This window comes from Lipotes vexillifer, unplaced genomic scaffold (assembly GCF_000442215.2).
Source record: "Lipotes vexillifer unplaced genomic scaffold, Lipotes_vexillifer_v1.1 scaffold1854, whole genome shotgun sequence".
In the NCBI taxonomy this organism is placed as follows: domain Eukaryota; kingdom Metazoa; phylum Chordata; class Mammalia; order Artiodactyla; family Lipotidae; genus Lipotes; species Lipotes vexillifer.
In genome coordinates, this window is record NW_006786017.1 from 278181 (window position 1) to 292596 (window position 14416).

The window sequence follows — 14416 nt, forward strand, 5'->3', positions numbered from 1 at the left end:
TGCAAAGAGGAACATAATGAGAAGTCAGATGATCTATCCAATAACACAACCTCAACATAAAAAATATTTTTTTTCGAACATTCAGGTGTATCAACTAAACTAGACTAAAAGATGAGGCACTTAATTTGACCACACTATACTAGAGGCTGGGTTATCTGATGGAGATATACAGAAGTTCTAGATACACTCCAAATTTGACTCATTACAAGAAACAGTTCAAGTGAAAAAAATCATCTTGGATAGCCAGGATGACAGAAATGAGAAGAAAGCATAAGTCAAGGTAGAAGGAAAGAATAAGAATGAAAGAATAAGCCAAGGTAAGAGGTCTTTATCTGCAGTTCATGAATGAGCACAGACAGAAGGCATCTTTAAACCTCTTGAAATGAAACTGCCAAATTTCATTTGTGCACACAAGCATATTTTCCTGGAGAAAGTTTACAGTTTTCATTATATTTTCAAAGTTATCTGTGACTCAAAAAACTCTAAGAAAAATCTGCCATCTTCTGGGCTATATAACTATAAGTCTATGGCCTTAGACAAACTGCAATTTTCCACAGCCTATGGTTCATCTATAAAATAGAATTTAATCTATTAGTCTTTCATTAATGAAGGGAATATGGAAGAATACAAGTGACAAAACTAATATATTGAAACAATAAGTCATAGTTTTTAAAAGAAGGGTTCCAGAAGAGATCCTAAAAACCAAGGACTGATGTATCATATATTACAATGTATTATGATGGGTCATTCCATTATATGCCTCCTGAAAAGATGCAATAGGAAATTCACAGCAGCATCTAAGAGGTATTCTTGCCAAAAACACTGAATATGAATATTACCAAGCCTCTAGATTTAATTTTCTAAAGGGGATGAAGGAATGAGATAAACAACATCACTAAAATACTATCAGCCAAATCTAGACTCTGGAAAATTCTACAAGCCTAATGATCTAGTCCTTTCAATAAATGGCACCCAAATAAATAAGTAAAGACTTAAGAGACATATTAACCAAATACAATGTACAGCTAGATCTTGTTTAGATTTTGATTTGAACAAGGCAACTGTAAGAAGACATTTAGACACAATTAGGGAAAACTGAACATGGACTAGGTATTTAATGAGATTAAGAGTTACTATCTGTTGAGTATGGTAACGATATCATGACAATTTATTTTTAGAGGACCTTATCTATTAGATATACACATTGGACTACTCTAATAAGATCATATCTGACATCTGCATTAAAATATAACAGTAACCCACTCCCTTGAAGGGGGAGGGAGAGGGAGAAGATCAAATGGGAACAGCAATGTGTTGACATTTGTTCAAGATGGATGGTGGGTATATGAGAGCTCATTAATCAGTTTTACCTTAGTGTATACCTGAAAATTTCTGTAAAAAAATCTTTTAAAGGTACTATAATTTAAACCATTCCAAGCAATACAACGAAAACAAAATTGCATCTTGAGGTTATTTATATGAAGTCATATATATGATGATTCTATTCTCTTTTATTATTGTAGTTTTCCCATTTTTGAATTCCATTTTATTCATTTTCAACTAGTTATTTCCTGTGCTGTTATTACAACAGCAAAACAATTGGGAAATTTTAAATATAAAAGTTATGATAAATTATAAAGCATGTAAGGGTTAAATTATCAAATTAGATAGTACAAATAAAGTACTCAGCATAAGGCTTGATAGAAAGCTAACATTTACTGAACCCTTAGTTTCATTATTATAATAAAGATAAACAAAAGGCCATCTCCCATGATGCATCAATATTCAAAAACAATTAAGTCTAGGATAGTAATTTTCAAGCAAATTGTCATCTCACCTATATTGCTTTTGATTAAATTTTGAAAACACCATTAAAGCAGTATGGCAGAGGAACAAAAGTAAATATCCAATCATTGTATATACAAAGTAAGTCCAGAAACAGAGAAAGGCATACAGACATATAAAATTTAGTATATGATAAAGGCAACATTTCATAACAGTAAGGAAAGGATGAATTGTTCTGGTGTTTGATCCCCACACTCTTATCTTTAACCAAACCAGTGCCATTAAAGTAGAAAATAAAAGTGAATTTTATATAACTTTGAAGTGAAGCACAATTTTCTAGGTGGTCCACTAAAGATATCAGTGGGAGAGGGACTTCCCTGGTGCCTCAGTGGTTAAGAATCCGCCTGCCAATGCAGGGGACACAGGTTCGAGCCCTGGTCCAGGAAGATACCACATGCCACAGAGCAACTAAGCCCGTGACTACAACTACTGAGTCTGTGCTCTAGAGCCTGCGAGCCAAAACTACTGAGCCTGCATGCCACAACTACTGAAGCCCGAGCACCTAGAGCCTATGCTCCGCAACAAGAGAAGCCACTGCAAGGAGAAGCCCACACACCGCGACGAAGAGTAGCCCCCACTCTCCGCAACTAGAGAAAGCCCACACACAGCAACGAAGACCCAATGCAGCCCAAAATAAATAAATTTATTATTTTTTAAAAAAAGATACCATTGAGAGAAAATGGACAGAACTCACTACATAAGGAAATGCAAACTCCTATGTATCAAGAAGTCAAATGAAATCAAAAGGAAAATAATTGGGAAAATAACTATTAATGAAATGAAGGGGTATTAAATGAATTAATACTTTTAATTAATTATTAAAAACTTTAAAAAATCAATGTGGAAAAGATAACACATTGAAAAAAGATACACATGCCATGAAAAAGCAATTCCAAATAGCTAAGCGTAATGAAAAAAATGTCACCTCAACTAGAGATCAAAGATTTAGCTACAAGGATCCTCCTTATAACCATTATTTGGAAAAAGAGCAGAAACAACTTTAAGGTCCATACAAGAAGGGAAAGGCTAAATAATTATGAAGCAATCACACAGTATGTCTACAAACCACTAAAAATGATATAAAATATTATCAGTAACATGGGAAAATGTCCATGTATAATAAGCAAAAAAAGCAGACTACAAAACATAAGTAAATAGCATTTGTAGAATGATCTCGTTTTTGTAAAAAACACACCTGTTTATGGAGGACTATGTAAACAAAGACTTAAAATCATGTCCACATCATCTCTGGAAGGGTAGAACAGGGGTAGGAGAAAGCAGAGTGTTCTACTTTTAAGTTGTCTTTTTTTTATGATTTTATGTAGTAAATACATATGCTTTTTGTTTGCGTAAGATGTAAGTCAGTACCTTATCTTGAGCTTCAAAAATGAGAAATGGTAAACACCAAAGAACAGAAGAGTGGGAAGTGAGGAATACCTTAACTTAGCGACTTAATCTCTCTCAAACAAAACCAAACATATAAATAAAGCTCGCAAACAAAATCATTTTATTTGTAAGAAAAGAAGGGCAGGGGTTTACTTCCTCCTTAAAGAAACAGGTATACACTGTAATATATACTGCTTTAAATCTGTCAATCATACCTCAATAAAGCTGGAGGTGGGGTGGAGAGTAAAATCTATTAAAAAAAACAACCAAACATAAAAGAACAAGCAAAAACAGGACTATGAAATTGCTTTTTCAGTGTTATTTATTGACTCAATGGCTTATGCTTAATCTTTAACCTCACCAACTTAATATGATAAAAGATACATTTTTTTCACCTCAGAATACTTAAAGCAACAAAGAAACACCTGTACTTACAGTCACGATAAAAAACAACTCCAACTCTTAACACCCAAATTTTACAATAGGCCCTGTTATCTTAGCTAAGCACTAAACTAAAATTCTTTTTTTCTCATCTGTCATATCTTTGAAACCAACTACACATTAAAAAAGGGTCAGATGCCCTGAGAGAAAAGCAGCAGCTCAGTCTGGAAGCTACAGAGAAAGGCTATTACAATTCCCTCGCTGGTTCTTGCCCTTGTCCCATGGATAGGTTAGTTAAAAACAGGCAATCACTGCCTCTCCTGCCCCAATACCTGTGTCTGGACTAGGCAACTCTTTCCAACTAATAACTTTCATGATTTAACCAGTTCTAAGAAAAGTTCTTAGGCAAATCCAGGTAACTGCAGATAAGAGAACACTATCTCAAAGGCAGGATTCTTGAAGGCTGATCTTAAGCTTCCAAAGGAAGTTCATTTCTCACACACTCATATTCCCACCAGGGCACCCTGAATCAAAGGAAGAAGTGAGAGCCACCAGAAGCTCATCTATTCCAGAAGATGATGGATAACTTTTCCATTTAGTCACAATAGATGGTACTAACAGCTGCTAGGAATCTAGATGCTTTGAGAACACTTTCTAGTAATTCCAGGGATAGAAAAATCTCTTTAACTTTGGAATAAGACTCTCTGCAAGAGCACTGTCAGAGAGGTTAGTAAGACAATGACATTCTGGCAGTGAAAAGCACAAAATGACTCTTCTGCTACCAAATTAGCTCTGAAAATTGTCTGCATTAATACATAAGCAGGTGGCTATTCCACAATGAGAAAAGAAAAAGAAAAAAGTTAAGCAGTGGTGGTAAGTTAAGAAGTGTGGTAGTAAAAAAAAAAGATGTAACACATCAAGACCCAATAAACAGATTTTCCCATTTCTCAAATGGAGCAACAGAAGTATATATTAAGTATCTGAAGCAACTGAGCTGGCAGAACCAGAAGCAGAAACCAGGATTAATTAACTTCTTGCTATAACAACTAGTCTACTAAATGATTTATCAGTGGTAACTATATGAAGCAGCATTCAGTAAATAAAAACAAGGAAGGCCAATTAGGAACTTGGCTTTCAGAGACACTTCTCTGACACAGCATCTGTTTCCTTCTGTTCCTGTGAAGCACTGGTCATACTGTACAAATTATTTTAGTAACTATCCTTGTGAAATCATATGGTCCAATCTGACTCAAAGTAGAACTGTAGGGACTTCCCTGGTGGTGCAGTGGTTAAGAATCCGCCTGCCAATGCAGGGGACACGGGTTGGAGCCCTGGTCCAGGAAGATCCCACATACGGCGAAGCAAATAAGCCTGTGCACCACAACTACTGAGCCTGTGCTCTAGAGCCCACAAGCCACAACTACTGAAGCCGGGTGCTGCAACTACTGAGGCTTATGCGCCTAGAGCCCGTGCTCTGCCACAAGAGAAGCCACCGAAATGAGAAGCCCCCATGCACCTCAACGAAGAGTAGCCCCCACTCGCCGCGACAAGAGAAAGCCCACGCACAGCAATGAAGACCCAACACAGCCAATAAATAAATAAATAATTAAATAAAATGTCAAAAGAAAAAAAAAGCAGAATTGCACATAGTCAAGTAGTAAGAACAAATGTGGAGCTCTGAATCCACAATATCATTGTGCACAGAAGCCATCATTAACTGCAACAAACTTCTGAATGAGGAAAAACAACAGAGGCTTGGTGACTCATGAAGCAGTGCATTGTAAGTTGTAGCCCTTAATACCTGCTGGAAGGCGGCAACCAAGCTAGAACCAATCTGCCCTCTAAGACCACAGAGAAGCTCTTCAAGAGGACTTCCAAGTAAAGATCAACTCCCTGCCCTAAAGCAGAAACCTGCTAGTCAACAGCCCTGCCTATGTGCACAGAAGTTCTGACAAGTTTTCTGTCATCTCATTTTTAATATAAATAGGCAGCAATTTACTGTAAGTATGGTATACACTTCAATTAAAAAATCATATATAAACATGCAACCATCACCAAAAAATACTCCAGATAATTATATTCAAACTGCAGAAACAAAACCAAAAACTGTAATTCACATCACAAGAGATTTAAGAAACTACTGCAACCACAGAAAAAGGAATGCTGTGAAAAAGTACCCATAACAAGAAACAGCAATGAAGGGAGGCTGTACGGAAAGACGGCTGTGCAGAAGACAAGAAAGCAACCACCCAGACTGGAGTAAGGACTGGAAGGACAGAGGACTGGAAGAGAGAAGGGTCTAGAACAAAAGAAAAGTTTTATTAATTTGATATTATGCTTGAAAAGCTGGAAGAAGATAGGAGTGCAATGAAGGCACAATGAAATTAAAAAAAAAAAAAGGCCATTATAAACTACAGAAAAAACAAAAGCCTTTATAAGAAAGAAAACGCAAAAAAGGTCATTATAAACTACAGAAAAAACAAAAGCCTTTATAAGAAAGAAAACGCAATCATTTGATTGTGTAGGCTCTACATATTTACAGGCATAATACGCACAGCAAGCTTTGCAAGACTCCAGTTGATAGAACAAGAAATAAAGGTATATTATCTCAATTTACAAAGATAATATAGGAACAAAAACCTCATGATATAACTATACAGGGGATCTATACAGAAGGGTACAAGTAGGAGTGATGGAGTATAGGAACCAAGTTGCTTCTCTCATAGCGGAAAGTTAATAGACAATGTGTACAATTGGTAAATCAATAAATAGTAGCATAAGGATATTGGAGATATGGAAGTAATCAAAATGACTAAAACTAGGAACAGATTTAAACATGATTCCCTTGGGAAAGAGAGGGACCAGGGACAGCTGTTTTTCATTAAAAATTCTTTAATATTTTAACAACGTGCTTTATTATTTTTGATAAACTTAAAAATGTATTTTTAAATTTAAACTTAAAAATGTAAGGAAAGAGGTGAAGAGAATACCCAGAGTCCCACAACATGATCACAACTACCATGGGACACTTGCCTCCACCTTGATGGCACACCGTCCAATGGCCCGCACAGCTTTGCGCACAAAGTCGACATCCACCTCTGTGGCATATTCCTTCAGTTCTGCCAGAACCTGTTAAAAATCCATGAAGTGAACAATCATTAAGGATTCTCCAACAGCAATTTCATGACCTAGGTTTTTCTGAAGGCCAGATCTTAAGATCTTAGTTACTAGATCTTAACTTGAATCTACTTCAAGTCTGACCTGAGCAATGCTGGCTTGGGATGCCAAACGAATCATGATGCCCAATTTCTCTAGTTTCACATAGATGGGATCACTGTACTTCACAAAGAAAACTTTGATCTCCTGCTTCAAGATTTCAGGCCTGTGGTACACAGAAACACAAGATAAGGAAGGTGAGGCATCTACTGATATATCCTTCTGAGTCTGCATTAATACCTAACCTGTGCTTCTCTGCTCTCCATTCACACACTCCACTCCAGGGGAAAAAGCTCACAAACTTCCTCTAAACCCCTCTAACCAGATCCATCTGGCAGACTATTTTAATCCTTGTTAAGGAGTAAAGTATATATTGCCAAGAAGAACCACTGGAAGAACAACAACCTGATCTAAATTACAGCCTGAACCATATTAAGCAGACACTAGCTATCATACAACTAAGAGTTCCTTCAGAAAAGAAACTAAATTGTAGAGCAACACCAGGCATTCATTGTAGGAACACTCTAAAATCAACTGTTAGCCTCCTGACCCTGGGCAAGTTGCTCTACCATACAGTATTTTCATTTCCATACATTAAACAGAGTTTTAACACAGTCCTCTTTTAATGACGTTATTAAGTTTAATTCAAAATTACAAACACTTTAATCACCAATTCATTTTTTCCCAACCTTTTCTGGACGATTAGGTTGATGTTCCTCAGGGCGACGTACTGCACCTCTGGCTCCCCAGACAGCAAAGTGACAAGTGGAGGGGCCAACTTCTTCAGCAGCACATTGTAGTAGTCGGAGTCCTTGGGTAACAACTCTAGAAATTTCATTAGGACTTTTACTGCTGAAAGCACCACTGCTGAGTTGGCGTGAGATAGCCGAGGAGTTACCCGCTCACAGATACTGAGGACAGAAAATGAAAATTAGTACCTTAAATTATAATTTCTTTGCTCAGTCCAATCTATAAGGTAATGTTGTCAGAGGTTCCCATGGCCCAGGTATAAAGAAATTAGAAAATCAGTTAGAAAAGTCAAAACTCCATACATAGGTAAATCTGGGATCCTACACTGCGGACGCCTCAATCCCAGCAAATTATACACAGAGCAGGGATATCAGAAGACTTTAGGAAACCAGCAATAAGGGATGTTCAAACTGGAAGGGAACTAGCCAATACCCCAAACACCTGAAGCTCACACCATTTACCTTCCTATTTTATAGTCCTCTCTGTCTCCCCATATTATGTAAGGGCTCCCTGCCTCACAGCCCATTTCTCCTCAGCCTATAAGGAAGTCAAATTAAGCATTCTGAGAGTTATTTCATAGTGAGAGAATATCAACCAACTGTGGCTGAAGTTTCACTGTAAGATGCAGAAGGAGATGGGGTGACAGGGAAAACCACCCAACCTCTTGCATTCAGCATAATAAGGGAATCTCGGGAAGGGTGTTTGTTTGTTTGTTTGTTTGTTTTTAACAACACAACACCACTGCAATACTCTCTCAACCTCATCCCCTTCTCCTAGTCCCTGCCACCTACACTTAAATGTCTCATAAAATATAGAATATTTAGTTATCCATTGAGGGTTCTTCAGAAATTAAGCTAATTTTGATAGCTCTTAGGCAACGTGAGTGGCTAGCTGACTCAGTTGAGGACACAAGGTAAGTAAGCTGTGTTTTCCTCCCTTCCTCCTGTATCTACTTGGCTGACTCCCTGACCTCCTTTAGGTATTTATACAAATGCTACCTTCTCAGGGAGACCTTTCCTGACCACCCAGCATTTGTTAGATTTCCTCCTTACTTTATCTTTCTTGTTAGCACTTATCATCATCTGACCTATTATATGCTGTATTACGTATACATATTATATATACTTCTGCCCGATCCCTCAGAATAAGTGTTCCATAAGAGCTATGATTTTTGTCTGTCCACTGCTATATCCTCAGAGCCTAGAACAATGCCTGGCATACAGCATGGGCTCAATAAATATTTGCTGAGTGAATGAGTAAGTGTGAGATGTCAATGACCAAGAGAAAATAAAACTGTATGTAAAGTCCTTTCCAGAAGATATCTGTACTTTCAGTGATGGAAAGAAACTATCAGGGTGAGCTTTGGTTAAATCCAGAGGGAACAATTTCCCAGACAAGTGAAGAGAACTTACATTATAGTAGCTCGAGCTTTAGCCAGGCAAGGAAGGTTCCTATCTACCATAATTAAAATGAAGAGCCAGGGCTTCCCTGGTGGCGCAGTGGTTGAGAGTCCGCCTACCGATGCAGGGGACACCGGTTCGTGCCCCAGTCTGGGAAGATCCCACATGCCGCGGAGCGGCTGGGTCCGTGAGCCATGGCCGCTGAGCCTGCGCGTCCGGAGCCTGTGCCCCGCAACGGGAGAGGCCACAGCGATGAGAGGCCCACGTACCGCAAAAAAAATAATAATAATAAATAAAATAAAATAAAATGAAGAGCCAAAAATTCTTCAGAATTATTTTGGCTAGTACAGTGCCTATATACACAAAATGCTCAATAAAAACTGACGATACCTCCAATTCTGTAAACTAAAATGTATGTATGTGTATATAAAATTTACTAGTCAGTATCTGAGAGTCAAAGAAAATCTGCAACACTAAAGTGGTAGAGAGCTGAGCAGAACAATCCAGGTGTGCCTTCCAAAATCTTCTCCAGATTCAGAATGATGTGATTCCTATATCTAATGGAAGACATCATACATTTTGCTGGCTCCAACACAGTTTCTCTAGTACTAATTATAGGTATAAGGCAGCTCAATAACTAGTATCAAGCCACTTACTATGTATCTAAAAGAACGAAAATTTTGTTACTACAGTAAGAGACACTCAAATAACCTTTGTTTGCCAAATGGCTAGGAATTGCTGTATGGGAGATGTGAGACCATGATGAGGGAGAGTTTTCTCAGAGGGTTGTAACTATACTGTTCAAAGAAGAAATGAAAAATACACGTCTCCTCTTAGGAAGAGCTATTTTTTGCATGGTTTACTCTACCACCTAAAATGTTCCTAAATACATTGAGAAAATACCACAGGATAGCAATATATATGCCATAAGCCACTGACTTTCTCAACGTAACAGACCCTTATTCTAATACAGACTTACTAGAAATTATTGAACCGGGCAAGACTCCTAGATACTATCTAAAAAACAGACTGACCTCTGAGCCTCCCGGTCATCTTTAGGGTTGTAATTAGACAGGCAGTCCAGGATGAAAATCTGGCCCCGTTCGGTGCACTCATTCAGGGCTGTCAGTAGCTTATTAATGTTCTGTGGATTCAGATCGAGTAAGTTGCTGTTTGGGTGAGATTCACTGTTTTCAGATAATGCTGCTACAGCATTAGCCACCACCTGGGAAAGAAGCAGATATGACCTTGATTTGTCAAGAACAGTACAACTATTTCTCTGGATCACTTCATAGATCTCAACCCATAACCGTTCCTGAACATTTTACGCAGTCAGCTAGAAAGAGATATACTGCTTTCAAAATGTATAATAAACCACCAATGATGGCATATATAGCTTCCTCATGGTCAGGCAACACAGAATTAAAACAATTCACATATTAGCAGAGAGTCCCTCATGATTTACTATTAAAAAAATAATAATTTTAATAGTAGTCAACACTATCAGTAGAATTAAGACACATGAACAGCTGTAAAAGAAGTGAAGGTTAGGGACTTCCCTGGCGGTCCAGTGGTTAAGACTCGTGCTTCCACTGCAGGGGGGCATGGGTTCGATCCCTGGGTGGAGAACTAAGATCCCACATGCCTCGCAGCCAAAACAAAACAAAAAACACAAAACAGTGAAGTTTAAATATGAAACATGTACATTAGGCAATGGAAAGAAAAATCTAGGCCAAACAATTTTATAGGTGTATGGGTGTGCATGTACTGGGGGGTGGGGAGGTGATACTTCAGGTGTCAATCACACCTTAAGTCTCAGAGTAAGAAAATGTGACCTTGAAACCATAGTTCACTGTAACATGACGCTGGGAAAGCATATAATCTCCGTGAAATTCAATTTCCTCATCTGAAAATGGGATGATTTAATCCACCTCACAGATTAGCTTTAGTTTGAGGATAAAACCAGATGACTTATGTATAAGTGCTTTCTACAAAGCCTTATACAAAGTTAAGGTGGCAATATTACCATAATTCATCAAGACTCAGTTGCACAGTTTTTCATATTAACATCTCTGAAGTTGGGATATATTTAATAATCAACGGCATGTCAGTTTAATAGGAGGTATTTTTCTTTCTACGTAATACAGGAAATAATAATGCATCTTAGAATCAATGAAATATGGTACCTCAAATGTATCCTTAACTCAGGCAGTATGATAAATGAAAGATTGCTACCAAATATAAGTAAGTACACTTGTATCCTGACTTAACAGACCCAGAAATCCATACTAGCTGCAAGAAAAAAAAGTGGACACTTTATCAAAATTACAGATTGTGTCTAATTTAACTAAGAAATCTACAACCAATGAATGTTTAATTTTAAGATTATAAAAACACTCAAAAATGAACAAAACAGACAAAAAACTATAGCTCTGTACAAATGAATTTAAAACCACATTTTGCAGTGAGGCTCTCAGCTGTCGCTAAATATTAGCACAGTCAGGCTATATATAAATATTCTGTAAGCATAAATGAGATGCAATAGGTAGCAGCTTCATTAATTATGTATATTGAAAAGATTCTCAAAAATGTCAACTCGTTTTTAGTTCTGACTGAAGTCCCTGTTAAAAGCTTGAGAAACTAAGAGTTGTATGATTATCCTTTTGCTAGCAAGAGAAGAAACATAATGGTTACAGTTTAGCTATTGATTTTAATACCCATATCACTTGGGTAGTCTGCAGATTATCCCAGTATATGATTTTACCTAGAAGATAAATTCTAGAGAATATGGATTTTTTAATCAAATAATACATTCATGACAGTATTCATTAACTAAGATAATGATGCCACAAATGGAAGCACCTTCAGTTACAACTTAGTGATCAGGACAAAAAATTCCAAGATGAAAAAAAATCAAAGGTTCACTTGGTAAGTATGATTATGGATATAATATTTTATTGTTATTAAGACAAATCGAGAAGGATTATCTAGTTCACCTATCACATGATAGCATGCATGAGGTTCTTTCCTGACTTAATTTTTGTTTGCCAACCACACCATCAAGCATGGCCTTTAGTAAAAATTAAAAGGCACGAAAAGTGAAACAATAATCTCCATCATCTCAGTGCTTTACATGCAGGGAAAAGGTACTGTGTTTCCCCTGTATAATACACTTAATACACTGGGTTACAGGATAAAGGATCAAAATGTCACACTGGAAGAACAAATGCCCGTTTTCCTCTCTTGCTGCCAACAAATGCCCAGTCTTGGTTACCAGTTCGTCCAAAACAAATGTCCTGTCACAACTTACCATTTCTGCCAGTCAAATTTTTTTAATGTTAAAAGAAATTAAATATGAGGTCTGTTAACAGGAAATGTTGAACAGAATGAACAATTAGAACTCCTCTGCTAACATCACAGGTAACTGGAAATTAAACCAAGTATATAATGCAGCTAATGAAGTATATGTTCTGGTGGTAAAACAGGCAATTTTCACTTATTATCACATTAAAACAAGAAAAGAAACAGGGAAAAGTAAATCTCATTAAAAGATCCAGAGAGATCAGATTATATGATTATGTTTAGAAAAGTCTGCATGGGGAAAAAAGATCACTGCCAAATGGTCACTGAGCCAATGACTGGCCAGAGGAGATACACCCCCAATAACAAAACTCTACTGCTATTCCTCTAAAATTCCTTCTATTCTACCTTTCCACTTTCATCTCCTAATCTTCACATTCATACTGCTAAGTTTTCAGAAATATACTGAGGTGGGCCCATAAAGAGCTGCTTAGAGTTCTCCTGGTCAGTAAGCCATGCTTCTCTCACTCTAATGGAAACTTAAAATGAGCATCGAATCTCAAGCAGGCAAAGACTGACTTCAAGACAGCAGCTGGGTAGCTGGGGTATACAGGACAACTCACCGGTCTCTGTGTTTCTCTGGAATTTTGTATAGAATGTAGTACATATGTTATCTGTTTGTAAAAATAAACTTTAAAAATAATGGATTGAAACATGACTTACTTCCTCTTCCCAGAGAGCCTTCTCCAAACAATAATTCATTATCAAAAGAAAAAATCTGACTCTTGCAGTAACTGCCCTGGTTTACTAGTGTATTAAAACAAAGGTTATGTCTCTTTCTCTTGTACCATCACTCTGAATCTGAACTAAGACTAACATGCATAACATTTCCCCCCCTAGAAAACTGGGAGTTGTTTTAGGAAACACTGCCATGAAAAGAACAATGGCCTTTAAATTATAATCTCAGAAAAACTGGAGTTCCCAAGAAAGAAAGGGGTTTCTAAAGGAAGTTTTGCTTTAAAAATGGATTTATAAATAGGGTTTAAGTGAGTTTTCTCAGCACACTGGTTGATTTACAAAGAGCTGGCATCTAGGCTACAAAGGAACATATCCCATAGCATCAAAAGAAAATTTTTTTTAATTCATCTTTCCTCACAATTATGGTAAATTCTGTTCTTTGGAAGACTGCAATGGAACATTCCTCCTCCCCATCCCACGCCTACCCCGTGTAGACCTAATATAATATGTATACTTTACAGATACAGATATTAAACACAAACATATACATACATACAGAAGTATGCGTGCACGTGCATGTGTGTGTGTAAAATCACACTCAATACTAGACAAATTTTTCTCTGCCCTAACTACAGACTTCCCTTCAATTTGACAGTTCACTGTGGACCCCTGGAGTCTGCTGAATTTTTTTTTAACATAAACAATTTGTGTTTTGACTTATTTTATACTATACCTAATAGAATTGGACAAAGAGATAAAAGACAATAATAGCTAAAACTTACTGAACACTTACTACGCCATTTACCTTCCCAGCATCTCTAAGGTAGTTGCTATCAAAATCCACGTATTACAGATAAGGAAATAGGCTTTAAAAATGAATTAATAAATAAGATTAGAGAAATTCAGTGACTTGCTTAGCCAATAAAGCTGGAAAGGGAAAATGCTTGAATACAAACTCAAGGCCTGGGGCTTCCCTGGTGGTGCACTGGTTGGCAGTCCGCCTGCCGATGCAGGGGACACAGGTTTGTGCCCTGGTGCGGGAGGATCGCACATGCCGCGGAGCGGCTGGGCCAGTGAGCCATGGCCGCTGGGCCTGCACGTCCGGAGCCTGTGCTCCACAACGGGACCGCAACGGGAGAGGCCACAACACTGAGAGGCCCGCGTACCGCGAAAAGAAAAAAGAAGAAACAAACTCAAGGCCTGTATCTGATTCTAGTGTCTGAGTACTAATCACTCTGCCGCCTGCATTTACAGAAGTTCCAAGAGCTGTGAACATCAAATGGGGGAAAGGGAAAGAAAAATCAGAGCTGGGGAGAATAATATAATCAAAACATTGCTTCCAGGCAGATTTATACAAGGAGAAAAATGTATTCTCCTACTTTATATATTTCAGAGATAAT

The 14416-nt window shown here is 37.5% G+C and overlaps 1 protein-coding gene across 1 annotated transcript in view; it reads right to left on the bottom strand.

Moving 5' to 3' along the window:
• Nucleotides 1-10197, bottom strand: part of LOC103076560 (AP-1 complex subunit beta-1-like) — a 73949-nt gene extending 63752 nt beyond the window's left edge. Inside the window, 4 exon segments of the mRNA XM_082931118.1 lie at nt 6642-6741; nt 6874-6994; nt 7518-7739; nt 10013-10197. Coding sequence (XP_082787244.1) covers nt 6642-6741; nt 6874-6994; nt 7518-7666 — 370 coding nt within the window. The 5' untranslated portion in view covers nt 7667-7739; nt 10013-10197.
• Nucleotides 10198-14416: the final 4219 nt, after the last annotated feature.